Source organism: Ovis canadensis, chromosome 7 (assembly GCF_042477335.2).
Source record: "Ovis canadensis isolate MfBH-ARS-UI-01 breed Bighorn chromosome 7, ARS-UI_OviCan_v2, whole genome shotgun sequence".
Classification (NCBI taxonomy): Eukaryota; Metazoa; Chordata; class Mammalia; order Artiodactyla; family Bovidae; genus Ovis; species Ovis canadensis.
This window is the reverse complement of record NC_091251.1, coordinates 27,420,537-27,434,433: the sequence shown is the minus strand read 5'-3', so window position 1 is coordinate 27,434,433 and position 13,897 is coordinate 27,420,537. Positions and strand designations below refer to the sequence as shown.

The 13,897-nt window shown below is 36.1% G+C and overlaps 1 protein-coding gene across 2 annotated transcripts in view; it reads right to left on the bottom strand.

Annotated features, from left to right (window-relative positions):
* The window catches only part of PIAS1 (protein inhibitor of activated STAT 1), a 128,723-nt gene that overhangs the window by 78,300 nt on the left and 36,526 nt on the right, over nt 1–13,897 (bottom strand). For both annotated transcript variants that reach the window (XM_069595478.1, XM_069595479.1), the window contains exon 2: nt 12,066–12,510. In XM_069595478.1, the coding sequence (XP_069451579.1) occupies nt 12,066–12,510 (445 nt within the window). The remainder of the gene's footprint in view (nt 1–12,065; nt 12,511–13,897) is intronic.

Genomic DNA, 13,897 nt, shown 5'->3' with positions numbered 1-13,897 from the left:
CCAGTAGAAATGCAAAATGGTATAGTTATTGTTTGTGCTTTCCGAGAGTCTCTGTTTCCCTCAGTCCTACGGAAGTTCTGTAAACAAATCCTGCCGTCCTTCAAAGTCAGATTCCTTGGGGATTCCTAGTCCCTTTGCAGGATCCCCAGGTTGGGAAGTCTGATGTGGGGCCTAGAATCTTTGCAACAGTGGGACTTCTCTGGTATTACTGTTCTTAAGTTGGTGGGTCACCCACTCGGCGGGTATGGGATTTGATTTTAACGTGATTGTTTCCTTTAGAAGAAAAGTTATGATCAACCTAGACAGTGTATTAAAAAGCAGAGACATCACTTTTCTGACAAAGGCCCATATAGCCAAAGCTATGGTCTTTCCAGTAATCATGTATGGATGTGAGAGTTGAACCATAGAAAAGGTTGAGCACCAAAGAATTGATGCTTTCGAACTGAGGTGCTGAACAAGACTCTTGAGAGTTCCACAGACAGCAAGGAGTTCAAACCAGTCAACCCTAAAAGAAATCAGTCCTGAATATTCATTGGAAGGACTGATGCTGAAGCTGAAGCTCCAATACTTTGGCCACCTGATGTGAAGAACTGACTCATTGGAAAAGACCCTGATGCTGGGAAAGGTTGAGGGCGGGAGGAGAAGGGAACAACAGAGGATGAGATGGTTGGATGACATCACCGATTCAAAGGACATGAGTTTGAGCAAGCTCCAGGAGATAGTGAAGGACAAGAAAGCCTGGCATGCTGTAGTCCATGGGGTTGCAAAGAGTCAAACACGACTTAGTGACTGAACAACATAGTAACTGTGGGAAATAATTTTGCAGTTCCTTTTAAAACTGGAAATGAACTTACCATATGGCTCACCAATTGAATACTTGGGCAACTATCTTAAAGAAAGGAAAATTTATTTCCACACAGAAACCCATACATAAAGGGTAATAGCAATTTTATGCAAAATAGCCAAAACACTGGAAACTATCTAAAATGTCCTTCAGTGCATAAAATGGCTAAATAACAGAATACCATGCAACACACTACTTCCTAGAAATAAAACAGAACTACTGATATACACAACAACTTGGATAAACCTCAAAGAAATTATGCCGAGTGAAGAAAGCCAATCTTTAAAGGACATAAGGCATGATTTTTTTAATATTGGTGAAATAATTTAGAGACAGAGCACTGATTAGTGGTTGTCAGGGACTAGGAATGGGGGAGGAGGGTAGTGAGGCTATGAAAGGGTAGTAATAGGCAGTCAGGTAGACTTGGCGGTAGTTACATGAAGCTACCATGTGATGTGATGTTCAAGCTGGTTTTAGGAAAGGCAGAGGAACCAGAGATCAAATTGCCAACATCCGTTGGATTATCAAAAAAGCAAGAGAGTTCCAGAAAAATATCTATTTCTGCTTTATTGCCTATGCCAAACCCTTTGACTGTGTGGATCACAATCAACTGTGGAAAATTCTTCAAGAGATGGGAATACCAGACCACCTGACCTGCCTCTTGAGAATCCTGTATGCAGGTCAGGAAGCAACAGTTAGAACTGGACATGGAACAACAGACTGGTTCCAAATAGGAAAAGGAGTACATCAAGGCTGTATATTGTCACCCTGCTTATTTAACTTCTATGCAGAGTACATCATGAAAAACGCTGGGATGGATGAAGCACAAGCTGGAATCAAGATTGCTGGGATAAGTATCAATAACCTCAGATATACAGATGACACTACCCTTGTGGCAGAAAGCAAAGAAGAACTAAAGACCCTCTTGATGAAAGTGAAAGAGGAGAGTGAAAGAGTTGGCTTAAAGCTCAACATTCAGAAAACGAAGATCATGGCATCTGGTCCCATCACTTCATGTCAAACAGATGGGGAAACAGTGGAAACAGTGATAGACTATCTTGGGGGGCTCCAAAATCACTGCAGATGGTGACTGCAGCCATGAAATTAAAAGATGCTTGCTCCTTGGAAGAAAAGTTAGGACCAACATAGACAGTATATTCAAAAGGAGAGACATGTGTATACCTGCGGCAGATCCATGTTGATGTACGGCAAAACCAATACAATATTATAAAGTAATTATCCTCCAATTAAAAAAAAATTATACTGTCAAAAAAAAAAAAAAGGCAGAGACATTACTTTGCCAACAAAGGTCCGTCTAGCCAAGGCTATGGTTTTTCCAGTAGTCATGTATGGATGTGAGAGTTGGATGGTAAAGAAAGCTGAGCGCTGAAGAATTGATGCTTCTGAACTGTGATGTTGGAGAAGACTCTTGAGAGTCCCTTGCATGCCAAATAGATCCAAGCAGTCCATCCTAAAGGGAATCAGTCCTGAATATTGTTTGGAAGGACTGATGCTAAAGCTGAAACTCCAATACTTTGGCCACCTCATTCGACGAGTTGACTCATTGGAAAAGACCCTGATGCTGGGGAGGATTGGGGGCAGGAGGAGAAGGGGATGACAGAGGATGAGATGGCTGGATGGCATCACCGACTCGATGGACCTGAGTTTGAATAAAATCCAGGAGTTGGTGATGGACAGGGAGGTCTGGTGTGCTGCAGTCCATGGGGTCGCAAAGACTCAGCGACTGAATTGACTGAATCATGTGATAAAGTTGCAGAGAGGTATACACACAAAAGTGAATGCATATATAACCAATATAATTTGAATAAGCCCTGTGAGTTGTACCAATGTTAATTTTCTAGTTATTAAGATATTGTACTGTAGCTAGAACAGATGCTAACAATGGGGAGGCTGGGTGAAGGGTAGACAGGATGATCCTTACTGTGCACTTCTTTGTAATTTTCTATGATCAATGATTATTTCAAAATCAATTTAAAAAATAAACACAAGCTATAACTTGGAAAAAAATATTTACAAATCATGTATCTAAGGACTAGTATCTAGAATACATATATGGCAACTCTCAAAATTCAACACTATATAAACAAACAATTAAAAAATGTGAAACTCTTTGACATATCACAGCAAGATCCTCTTTGACTCACCTTCCAGAGTAATGGAAATAAAAACAAAAGCAAACAAAAGGGACTTAATTAAACTTAAAAGCTTTGGCACAGCAAAGGAAAGAATAAATAGGATTAAAAGACAAAGCCAGAATGGGAGAAAATAATTGCAAATGAAACAACTGACAAAGGATTAATCTCCAAAATATATAAGCAGCTCATGCAGCTCAATACCAGAAAAACAAACCAATCAAAAACTGGGTGGAAGACCTAAACAGACATTTCTCCAAAGACATACAGATGGCTAACAAACACATGAAACGATGCTCAACATCGCTCATTATTGGAGAAATGCAAATCAAAACTACAATGAGGTATCACCTCACAGTGGTCAGAATAGCCATCATTAAAAAAATCTACAAACAATAAATGCTGGAGAGGATGTGGAGAAAAGGGAACCTTTTTGCACTGTTGGGAATGTAAAGTGATACAGCCACTATGAAGACGAGTACGGAGATTCTTTAAAAAACTAGGAACGGAACTACTGTATCACTCAACAGTCCCACTACTGGGCACAGTAAGTAAGTAAGTAAGTGAAGTCGCTCAGTCGTGCCCAACTCTGTGACTCCGTGGACTGTAGCCTACCAGGCTTCTCCGTCCATGGGATTCTCCAGGCAAGAATACTGGAGTGGGGCATGGACCCTGAGAAAACCATAACTGAAAGAGACCTAAGTACCCCAATGTTCACTGCAGCACTTTGTACAACAGCTAGGACATGGAAGCAACCAAGATGTTTATCAATAGATGACTGGATACAGAAACTGTGGTGTATATATATACAATGGCTATGACTCATCTACAAAAAGGAACACATTTGTGTCAGTCCTAATGAGCTGGATGAACCTACAGCCTATTACAGAGTGAAGTCAGTCAAAGAGTAAGACAAATATTGTATATTAACTCATGTGTATGGAATCTAGAAAGATGGTCCTGATGAACCTACTTGCAGGGCAGCAGGGGAGACACAGAAATAGAGAAGAGACTTGTGGACATAGTGGGCCAAGGAAAGGGTGGGACAAATGGAGAAGAGCAAGGACAGATAGACATGACCATATGTAAAATAGACAGGCAGTGGGAATTGGCTGGGTAACACAGGGAGCTCAACCCAGTGCTCTGTGACAGCCTAGAGGGGTGGGATGGGGTGGGAGGTGGGAGGGGGGCTCAGGAAGGAGGGGACATATGCATATCTGTGGCTGATTCATTCTGATGTACGGCAGAAATCAGCACAATATTGTAAAGCAATTATCCTCCAATTAGAAAAATAAAGAAAACAATGTGAAAGACATGCACAAATATTTCAGCAAATACACATGGAAAGATGTTCAACATCATCATTAGCTATTAGGGAAAGAAATTAGAATACAATGAGATATCACTACATACATAATTAAACACTGAAAATAAAAAGCAACAATAACATATAAGCTGGCAAGGATGAAGAGAAACTGCATCTCTCATATATTGCCAGTGGAAGCAAAAAATGGTATGCACACTCAGGAAAACAGTTTGGTGTTTCTTCAAAAAACTAAACACATACTTAGGACTCAGAAAACTCACTACTGGGTATGTACTTAGGAAAAAAAGAGGAAACTTAAATCCATACAAAAATCTATATATGAAAAAGAAAAAAGAAAAACTGCACATCAGTGCTTATAACATTATTTGTAGTAGACAAAAATTGAGGAAAACCATAACACCCTTCACCAGGTAAAAAGGTAGAGGAACTGACACATGCATACCATGAACCGCTACTGAGCAATGAAAAGGAATGGAACGCAAGTTCCCAACACAAATCATCAATAAAGTCAAAAGACATCCAAGAGAAAAAACACCTGTGAATTATATCACAAAGTGCTAAATTCCTTAATTTTACAGATCAAAGAAAACCAATGTTTTTTAAGTCCTTGAATTTAATGACTAAACTTTTAATATGTTGACTGCTTGACAATTTTTCTTTGGTTCTGTATTTTCTCATTTCTCAGATTAAGCTTATTCTTTGAAACAAAATGTTACTTTCTTTAAGATTTTTTTTTTAAATGAGACCATTTTTTAAGGTGTTTATTTTATTTGTTACAATATTGCCTCTGTCTTTCGTTTTGGTTGTTTGGCTGCCAGGCTTTTGGGATCTGAGCTCCCCGACAAGGGATCGAACCTGCACCCCCTGCATTTGAAAGGTGAAGACTTAACCACTAGACCGCCAGGGAAGTCCCACAGAAGCCACGAAGTCCCATAAACCAATTTTTAAATGAGCAAAGTTCACAGAACAGTTCAAAGAGAAAGAAATATAACCGTCTCAAACAAACTTAATCCTCACTCTTAAGAGATGCAAGTAAAAACTTCAATGTGTTACAGATACTCACCTAATCTGAAGTGTTCAAAAAGTTTAGTAACAGAGTATTGCTGAGGCATAGGGAAAAAAAATATTCTCTACATAGCCACTAGCATTATGAATTGGCAAAAACCTTTTCTGGAGGGAAATTTGGCAACATCTATCAAAATTTTAAACACACATTCTACTTCTAGGAATTTATCTTATAAAAATATTGGATATATTTGGACATGTGCATAGGGATATATACCCCAGAACAATCTGTGTAATACAGCTTTTTTGTGTAATACAGTTTTTAATAGCAGGAAAGTAAATGTCAATCTACAGAAGAATATTTAATAAAACACAGTCCAATAAACTGCATATAAGCAGATGCTAAAAAAAGAATGAGGCAAATATGAGGACAAAAACTTTCTGGAAAGACATAAAAGGAACTGAAAGCAACACCTGTGGTTGAAATAAAATTAGGAGAGAGACTTCCTTTTCACTATAAACTCTTTGGTAACTTGACTTTTACATTAAGTAAAAATGCATTAAAAATGTATTTTAATTTGAGTAAAAATTAAATATAATAAACAGACCGAGAGACTAACAGTTTCATTTTGATAAAACAGAAATAGACTCACAGACACAGAAAACAAACTTATGGTTGCCAGGGTAGGGGAAGGGGGTTTAAATTAGGAGTTTGGGAATAAAATATATACACTTCTATACATAAAATATATAAGCAACAAGCACCCACTGTATAGCATAGGGAACTATACTCAATATTTTGTAATAAACTACAATTAAAAAGAATATATATATTTATATACAAAGCTGAATCACTTTACTACATACTTGAAACTATTATAAATATTTTAATAAAAAGTTTTAAAAATACAGTTGCAATTTATATTACTTAATGGACACTAGTGTATGGTAATACTATTGTATACAACAACAAATGTAACTCAAATGCATAAGAAATAAATTAGTCAAATTTGCCAAAGTTTAAAATAAATATTCTCTACATCTTTTAGAAAAGAGAAGAAACCAGTGCTGCCAAATTAGGAAGACAAGTTTCTAGGGAAGAAATCCGCCTACAGAAAGAATTAGTGCTTTTGATTTCCTAAATTTCAAGTACAGAAGAGCACAGCTTGTGTTGAATTGTTAGAAGGCAAATTTTCTAAAAGCAGAGTAAATCATAAACCTTTGAATGCCCTTTTCAATGCTTATCAGAGCCTGCGTCCTTGAATTTGCATCACCTGATCTTCAGGCACTGGCTATTAGGCATGTCAGAGAAGGCAAATTCAATTATAAAAAATGAGAGGAGAAGGAAACTGTGAAACCTAATCCAATGCCAGAGGAGCCCTTGGCAGAAAACACTGGTAACCAATGTTATTAAGATGTAGCAGAAACCCTACCCGCACTGCACAAAACAAGATGGATCATTTTAACTATTTAGGAATGCTGACACCATCTGCTGTCTTGTTTCCTAAGGCAAAAAATCAAGTGTGTGTGTATATGTGTGTGTATAATTGGATGAATAAATATATATTAATTCAAATATTTTCTATAAATTATTCACACATCTTCCCAAGTCTAAAATAACTGTAATTTCCTTTATGCAAATGTTCTACTTTAAAAAGGAAACAGAATGACCTAGCTTTCTAAAATACTGAGACTATAAACCCTATACACTTAGGCTGTTGAACTTTACTTAGGAGTATCAATACACTGTTCCACATCAAAGTAGAACTACTCGTAACAGAACTCAGGAAAATCAAATACACATTGAGAAGATATGCGGTGTTTTAGACCTGTGGTGTTTAATGAAAAAGACTGTTTGACAAACATTAAAACCTATATAGAAGCCACCTTCCAAGACTTACGAAAAGAGTGAGGGAGGGATAAATTGGGAGACTGGGATTGACATATACACACTACTATATATAAAACAGATAATAAGAAACTACTGTATAGCACAGGGAACTCTACTCAATTCTCTGTAATGGCCTATATGAAAAAAGAATTTTAAAACAGAGTGCATATATGTATAACTGATTCACTTTGTTGTATAGCAGAAACTAACACTTTGTAAATCAACTATATTTCAATAAAAAATAATTTTAAAAAAGACTTAAAAAGAAAAAAGTGACTTGCTTCATGACAAACTGAAGAATGACATCCACATGATCAATTAAAATGTGTTTCAGATTCTTTGCAAAAAACATTAGAAAAGACTATTTATTGTATTTAAATAAAGTGGAGCGCTAATAAGTGTTTACTGTGGTTACCACATAAAAGGTTCTTTTGAGAGTATACAGATGAATATACCAGAGTTGATTTTGAGGAATAAATACCAAAATTTTATTAAGAGCACACAAGAAAGTGAAATTGATTTGGATGGGAAAGAACAGACAGATATGTAAGGGGGACGGACGTCATGGAAGTTTAATGGAAAAGGCTTTTCAAAGCACCTGAAATAGGCCTCATAGAACAAACAGGGTTTAATACTAACAGACAAAAATACACAGTAAATTAAGCATTTTACTTCATAACCACCTTTACCTCATCTCCCAATTCTTCCAGTTACTATGGACAATCAAAGAGTTCTCTTTAATATGTGTTCCAAAATGAAGAAAGACCTTAAAATTACTTACTGTTAAAGAAATAAAATGATTATAAAAATGGATAAAAATTATCTAATAAAGTAGGGGAATGCCAAAACTATTGTTTTTAGTTAGAAACACGAACCACGCATACAATACAAACATTCAACTTACACTGGAACCTCGTAAACTCTGTCTAAATTTAGTGCTTACAGATAAAACGGAAGCGGAAAAATGAAAAACTAAATTTATTCATCACATTCTGGACTCAAATGATCATGATGAATTAGCTAAGTACAGGTCAAAATTAAATTCTTAAGAGTTTGTAATGATTTTGAATGTATGTATGTTGAGAAAGAAAGAGAATGCTGCAAGGCATTTAATTTTTCAGAAAATAGTTTTCTAGATTCAAAACAAACAACCTACTAGCAAAAGCCATCCTTTAGAAAACAGAATTCTACAATGAGGTAGTCACTTCAATTAATGAAGTACAGAGAAAGTCTTTTAACAATGTCAAAAATATTACAGATTCTTTTTTTTTCAATAGTTTCTGTTAGTTAGCAGGGCTTTAAAATATGTTCATTCTAAACTCTTGCAGATTACTCAGAATCTTTTTTCAATCTTTTCAGAGTCTCTGAGTATTTCCATCCCACAAATACTGGATCAATAAACTCCCACAAATCACTTTCTGGCGAGCTTCCTATGTATAACCAAATTGTTTTATTTTATTTCTACGATAAGAGTGAGAAACTAGAAATCTATTTACATCCCACTAAGCAATTTTATACCACCTATCGTTTTGTGTGTATATCAAAAATAATGGATTTATTCATGAAGACAGGCTTCCCTGGTGGCTCAGATGGTAAAGAATATGCCTGCAATGCAAGAGAGCTGGGTTCAATCCCTGGGTCAGGAAGATCCCCTGGGCGAAGGGAATGGCAACCCATTCCAGTATTCTTGCCTGGACAATCCCATGGACAGAGGATCCTAGTGGGCTACAGTCCATTGGGTTGCAAAGAGTCAGACACGACTGAGCAACTACCGCACACATTCATAAAGTCTGGTGTTCTATTAATACGAAGTCATCACAAACAATGAGTTAGTGAATACTGAACCATTGCTCCTAGGAGAAATACAGGGTTAAGTTCCTATAAGCCTCTGATCACAACATTTTCAACAACTGATCAATATCTAACCTTGTTTTCTGTGTGTTTCTATTTAAAGACAGTATTTGATATATATTGATAATTCATTAACACTAAGTTCACTGCCAACAGCATTGTAATTCATGCCTGAGCAAAACTGTACATGTCTATTTTCTCCATAATGCACATCACAGCCTTTTTGCATTTCAGAATAATATAGATAAAACTTCAGCACTATGTTTGGGGGCCATTTTAAACAATGTGATCACCAACAAAAAGCACCGAAATGCAAAAACTGTAGCATTAAGTAAAGTGCAAAGAGGACATTTGTTTATGAGAGCAGAAAACAAGGAGACAAGAACCACCTAGTCAACCACAGGTTGAATGCTCCCATCAGCAAACTCAAGTTTTCTGCAGCTCTGTGCATGTCTCTAAATGGCTATGCAACTGTTGCAAGAAGTGATTTTGAATTTACAAGCAAATTTGAGATAGCACACATTCACTCACCAGAATGTGCAAATAATGAAGCTCAAAAACACAAAGAAAGTTCAACTAAATAAACCTTATGGGAAATATGTTAGCACTTCAGTCAATTTTGTAAATGCAAGGGTTTACTTATTGGATTTCAAGAATGGGTAAAACTTTATGACACTGTTCTTAAACTGTTACATGAAAACACTCCATTAAAGCATTCTATAACTTTTCAGATGAAGCGTAAAGAGAGAAGTATTATTTAAAATTCACTGACTACTCTTAAAAAAGTCATTAAGAAGAAAATATTATATAGAAAGATAGCAAAAGCTATCTGTAGCTTTAAGGTAACTTCTTATGAACTATCTCCTTCTAATACCTTTTTAGGGGAAAACCAGATGTTTACCTGTTATTTTTACACACTAAAAAGTTCATAAGGATAAAGTATCCTGAAGTAATAAAACAAGATATTAAGCTACAAAGGCATAAAAAATTAATGTAGACAATTAGAAGTGAGCATATAACATATACACTTAAGCAAAGTACCTCAGTTAAATATCAATAATTTAAATGCTCAATTTAATTTATTTAAAAGATTATTCAATATAACCATAATGTATATCCAGTTTGCATTTCTACTTGTCATAACAAAATTTAACAGACATGTATGTAAACATCATCTATTCACTCTGGTACCTGAAATTCATGTTAGTGAAACTGAAAACAAGATATGCTAATTATTAACCATGTTTTTGGCAGCGAAAAACTAGAAGATAAGTCTTTCAATAAAGGACTTATTTAGAACACAGAATTAACAGTCTTTAATAAGAAAGGAGCTACTATATATACACATGCTCACACATGTACACATACACATTATATACACGTGTATGTATATACATGTGATGTGAAAGTCGCTCAGTTGTGTTCGACTCTGTGATCCCATGGACTGCACAGTCCATGGAATTCTCCAGGCCAGAATACTGGAGTGGGTAGCCTTTCCCTTCTCCAGGGGATCTTCCCAACCCAGGGATCGAACCCAGGTCTCCCACATTGCAGGCGGATTTTTTACCAGATGAGCCACAAGGGAAGCCCATGTGTATATACAGCCTCCAACAAAAATGGGAAGATGAACAAGGAGAAATGTCTATACCATGTTAGTAAGACAAAGAGAGGAACAAACAAGTCACAGAATACTATGTACAATATGACTCCTTCTTAAACACGAGAAACATAACGTCCTTATCTATGCATACACACTCAACTGCTAATGAGGAACGGAATTTGGCACTTTCACTTTTTATAATGAGCGTGTATAAGTTTTAGAAGTTTACAGCAGGTTCTCAACAAGTGTTTCCTTATTAACGGCTATTTTACAAATGTGATAAAATTCATGTTGTTTGAAAATGACTCCTATAATCTTAATTTATTCATGTATTCTGCTAAATATAATTTAAAACAAACATTTCCTAATTCAAGAATTTCTGTAAATGTTCTCAAAATTCAACACTTATCAATCCCCCAAACTGAAATGTTTACTGATTTGTAACAGGGATTGACAAATTTTTTCTGTAAAAGCCAGACAGTAAATATTTTAAGGTTCTGCAGACATGCATGATCTCTGGTGCATATTCTTCTTCGTCTTTGTTTTCACTTTACAACCCTTTAGGAATATCAAAATAAAAAAGTTCTTAGCTCAGATCCACCAAAACAGGCTGCAGGCAGGATTTGCCTTTCCAGCCACAGTTTGACAATCACTGATTTTTAACAACAAACCAGCATCTGGAAGTCTGATATTTTAAATGTATTACACTGAATGTATCAGAGATCCCAACAGAGTCAGTTTTCTTCTACCTTAAATAAAGTAAGGGAGCATACAGAAATTAAAACTTCTAGTTGATTAATACATTGAATTCTATTAATATATTAGACACTGACCAAACAATGGGAAAACATAGTACATGAAATTTTAAGTGTTTATTAGTATTATATAACCATGATCATGTGTGTACCTGTAAAACACACATATTCACTTGAAAAAGTCAACTGAAATTGAAATACTACACATCAAAGCTCACATCTCCTTTTATAATAATTTAAACCATTTACTCATTTAAATAATCAAAAATATCAAGTCATTTTAGATGTCATCAACCCTTAAAAATTAAAAACAATTCAGAGACTGACAGTAATTACTGGGCTTTGATTTTGTAAAGGTTACTATAAAATATTAATCAACAATCTAAAATATTATACTTAAGTTTTTAACATTCACGGTGTCAGCACCCATCCCTGAAGACCTGAATATACTTTTTTCCTATCTAAAAGACAGCTTATATACATTTGATTTTGTCTTAAACTGAAAGATTCTTATTACCATCTGGATGCTACTACCAAATATAAAATTCATTATGAATGATAATCTGGGTTACATTCAAACTCAAAAGTGTAAATGTATCCTCCAATAGTAACCAAATAACCATTACAGAATAATCTTACCTAGACTGGTGGGTTTTATCAGTTCATCCAGTAAATCATAAAATGGTAATTTTTGAAGTTTTATATCCGGATGGACTGGGTGAAGAGCTGATGTAAGATGTGGGAGTTCCAGTTCATGTTTAGGTCCCAGAAGAGAAACAGGGAGTAACGGTGATGATGCAGGGTGACCATCATAAGTGAGTTGTGGAATGGTAGATGGAGACAAAGTTGCTGGCATAGGACTTGAATGTACGTTGGGGATGGACAAGTCCGCAGGCGTCATGATTTTCTGGGGGAACCTCCGCCTATAGAGTTCTTTAATTTTCATTTGTACAGCAGGACTGCAGCCAGCCTTTAGCAAATGCAGGGCTTTTGTGAGAAGTTCGTGTTTGCGTCCGTGCTTGTTTCTCCCAGCGTAGCCCAACAGTACTTGGAGTTCAGAAACTCTAAGGCTCATAACCATTTGCTTAGAGACAAAACAAAATGTGAAACATTAGTATTCCAATAACATAATTTACAACATTAAATGATACTTTATTATAACATTTTATCTTTATGTTTTGTTTACAAAGGCCAGTTCCGTTACAGTCAATTCTAGTTATTTCAAACTTAAAATCTAACCATTTAAAGTAAGTAAACAAATAAAATTAATGTTCATAAATCCACTAACTTCTACCTAGGGTTATGAAAGCTGTAAAATAAAGCACACATGAGGTAAAACTGTATCTCACCTCATTTTACTGTTATAATGAAAAAGTCAGGTCTTTACCAAGCACTTACTAAGTCCCCAAGAGAGTACTGAGTGCTATGTGGATGGCAAAAGATAATGAGCCCTCAAGAAAATTTGTTTTCTTGGGGAAAATTATATACATACATGTGAAAGACATAAACAATCCACCTCAAGCACCAGATGTAGGCATGATACAAATACTGTGACATTACAGACAATACTGTATTCTACACTAATTTGGGGATTTATAGGGCTTAAACTATACCTTTTTTGACCCATTATATACCAGATAGATATATTTTCATATGGATTGTCATTAAATCTTTACACCACCACAAGGTGTTACCCTTCCTGCTTTACAAGTGAAGAAACTAGTTAAGAAAGGTTAAATAACTTACCTAAGGCCACTTAGCTACTATAATAAATATCAACCAGGATTCAAACCCAGATACGTGTAATTTTAAATCCCATGATCTTTCATTAAACCATTAGGATGAAACTGGAAATATACTATCGACTCTATTGGCAAAAGTGTCCAGAAATTGGGAATTCACCGTCAGCCCAGGGATTAGGACTCTGCTTTCACTGCTGAGGGCCTGGGTTCAATCCCTCATGTGGAAATTAAGATCCCATAAGTACAGCTAAAAAGTCCAGGAATTTAATCCACATGTCAAAATCCATAAGCCTGTAGTAAAGAAATCTAACTTTGTTTAACTCTCTGTTCCCAAATTTCTTTCTCCTTTTCCCCCAACTTTTAATACTAAGAGACCACCAACAGGAAATATCAATGTATACCAATTCTCTCATTTTAAAGTTGAGGAAAATGAAACTCAAAGGAAAATATGACCCAAGATCTTAACAGCTATCAACAGCAGAATCCTGACTTCACCACCACTGACAGAAGGTGTCAGGGTGAAAGACACATGTAAGCTCACCATCCGCTCTCTATTTTCCCAACTGTTGTGTACACTGGTGCGTGTGTGCTCCGTCGCATCTGACTCTGCAACCCCATGGGCTGTAGCCCACCAGGCTCCTCTGTCCATGGGATTGCCCAGGTAAGAATACTGGAGTGGGGTGCCGTTTCCTCCTCTAGGAGATCTTTCCAACCCAGGGACGGAACCCG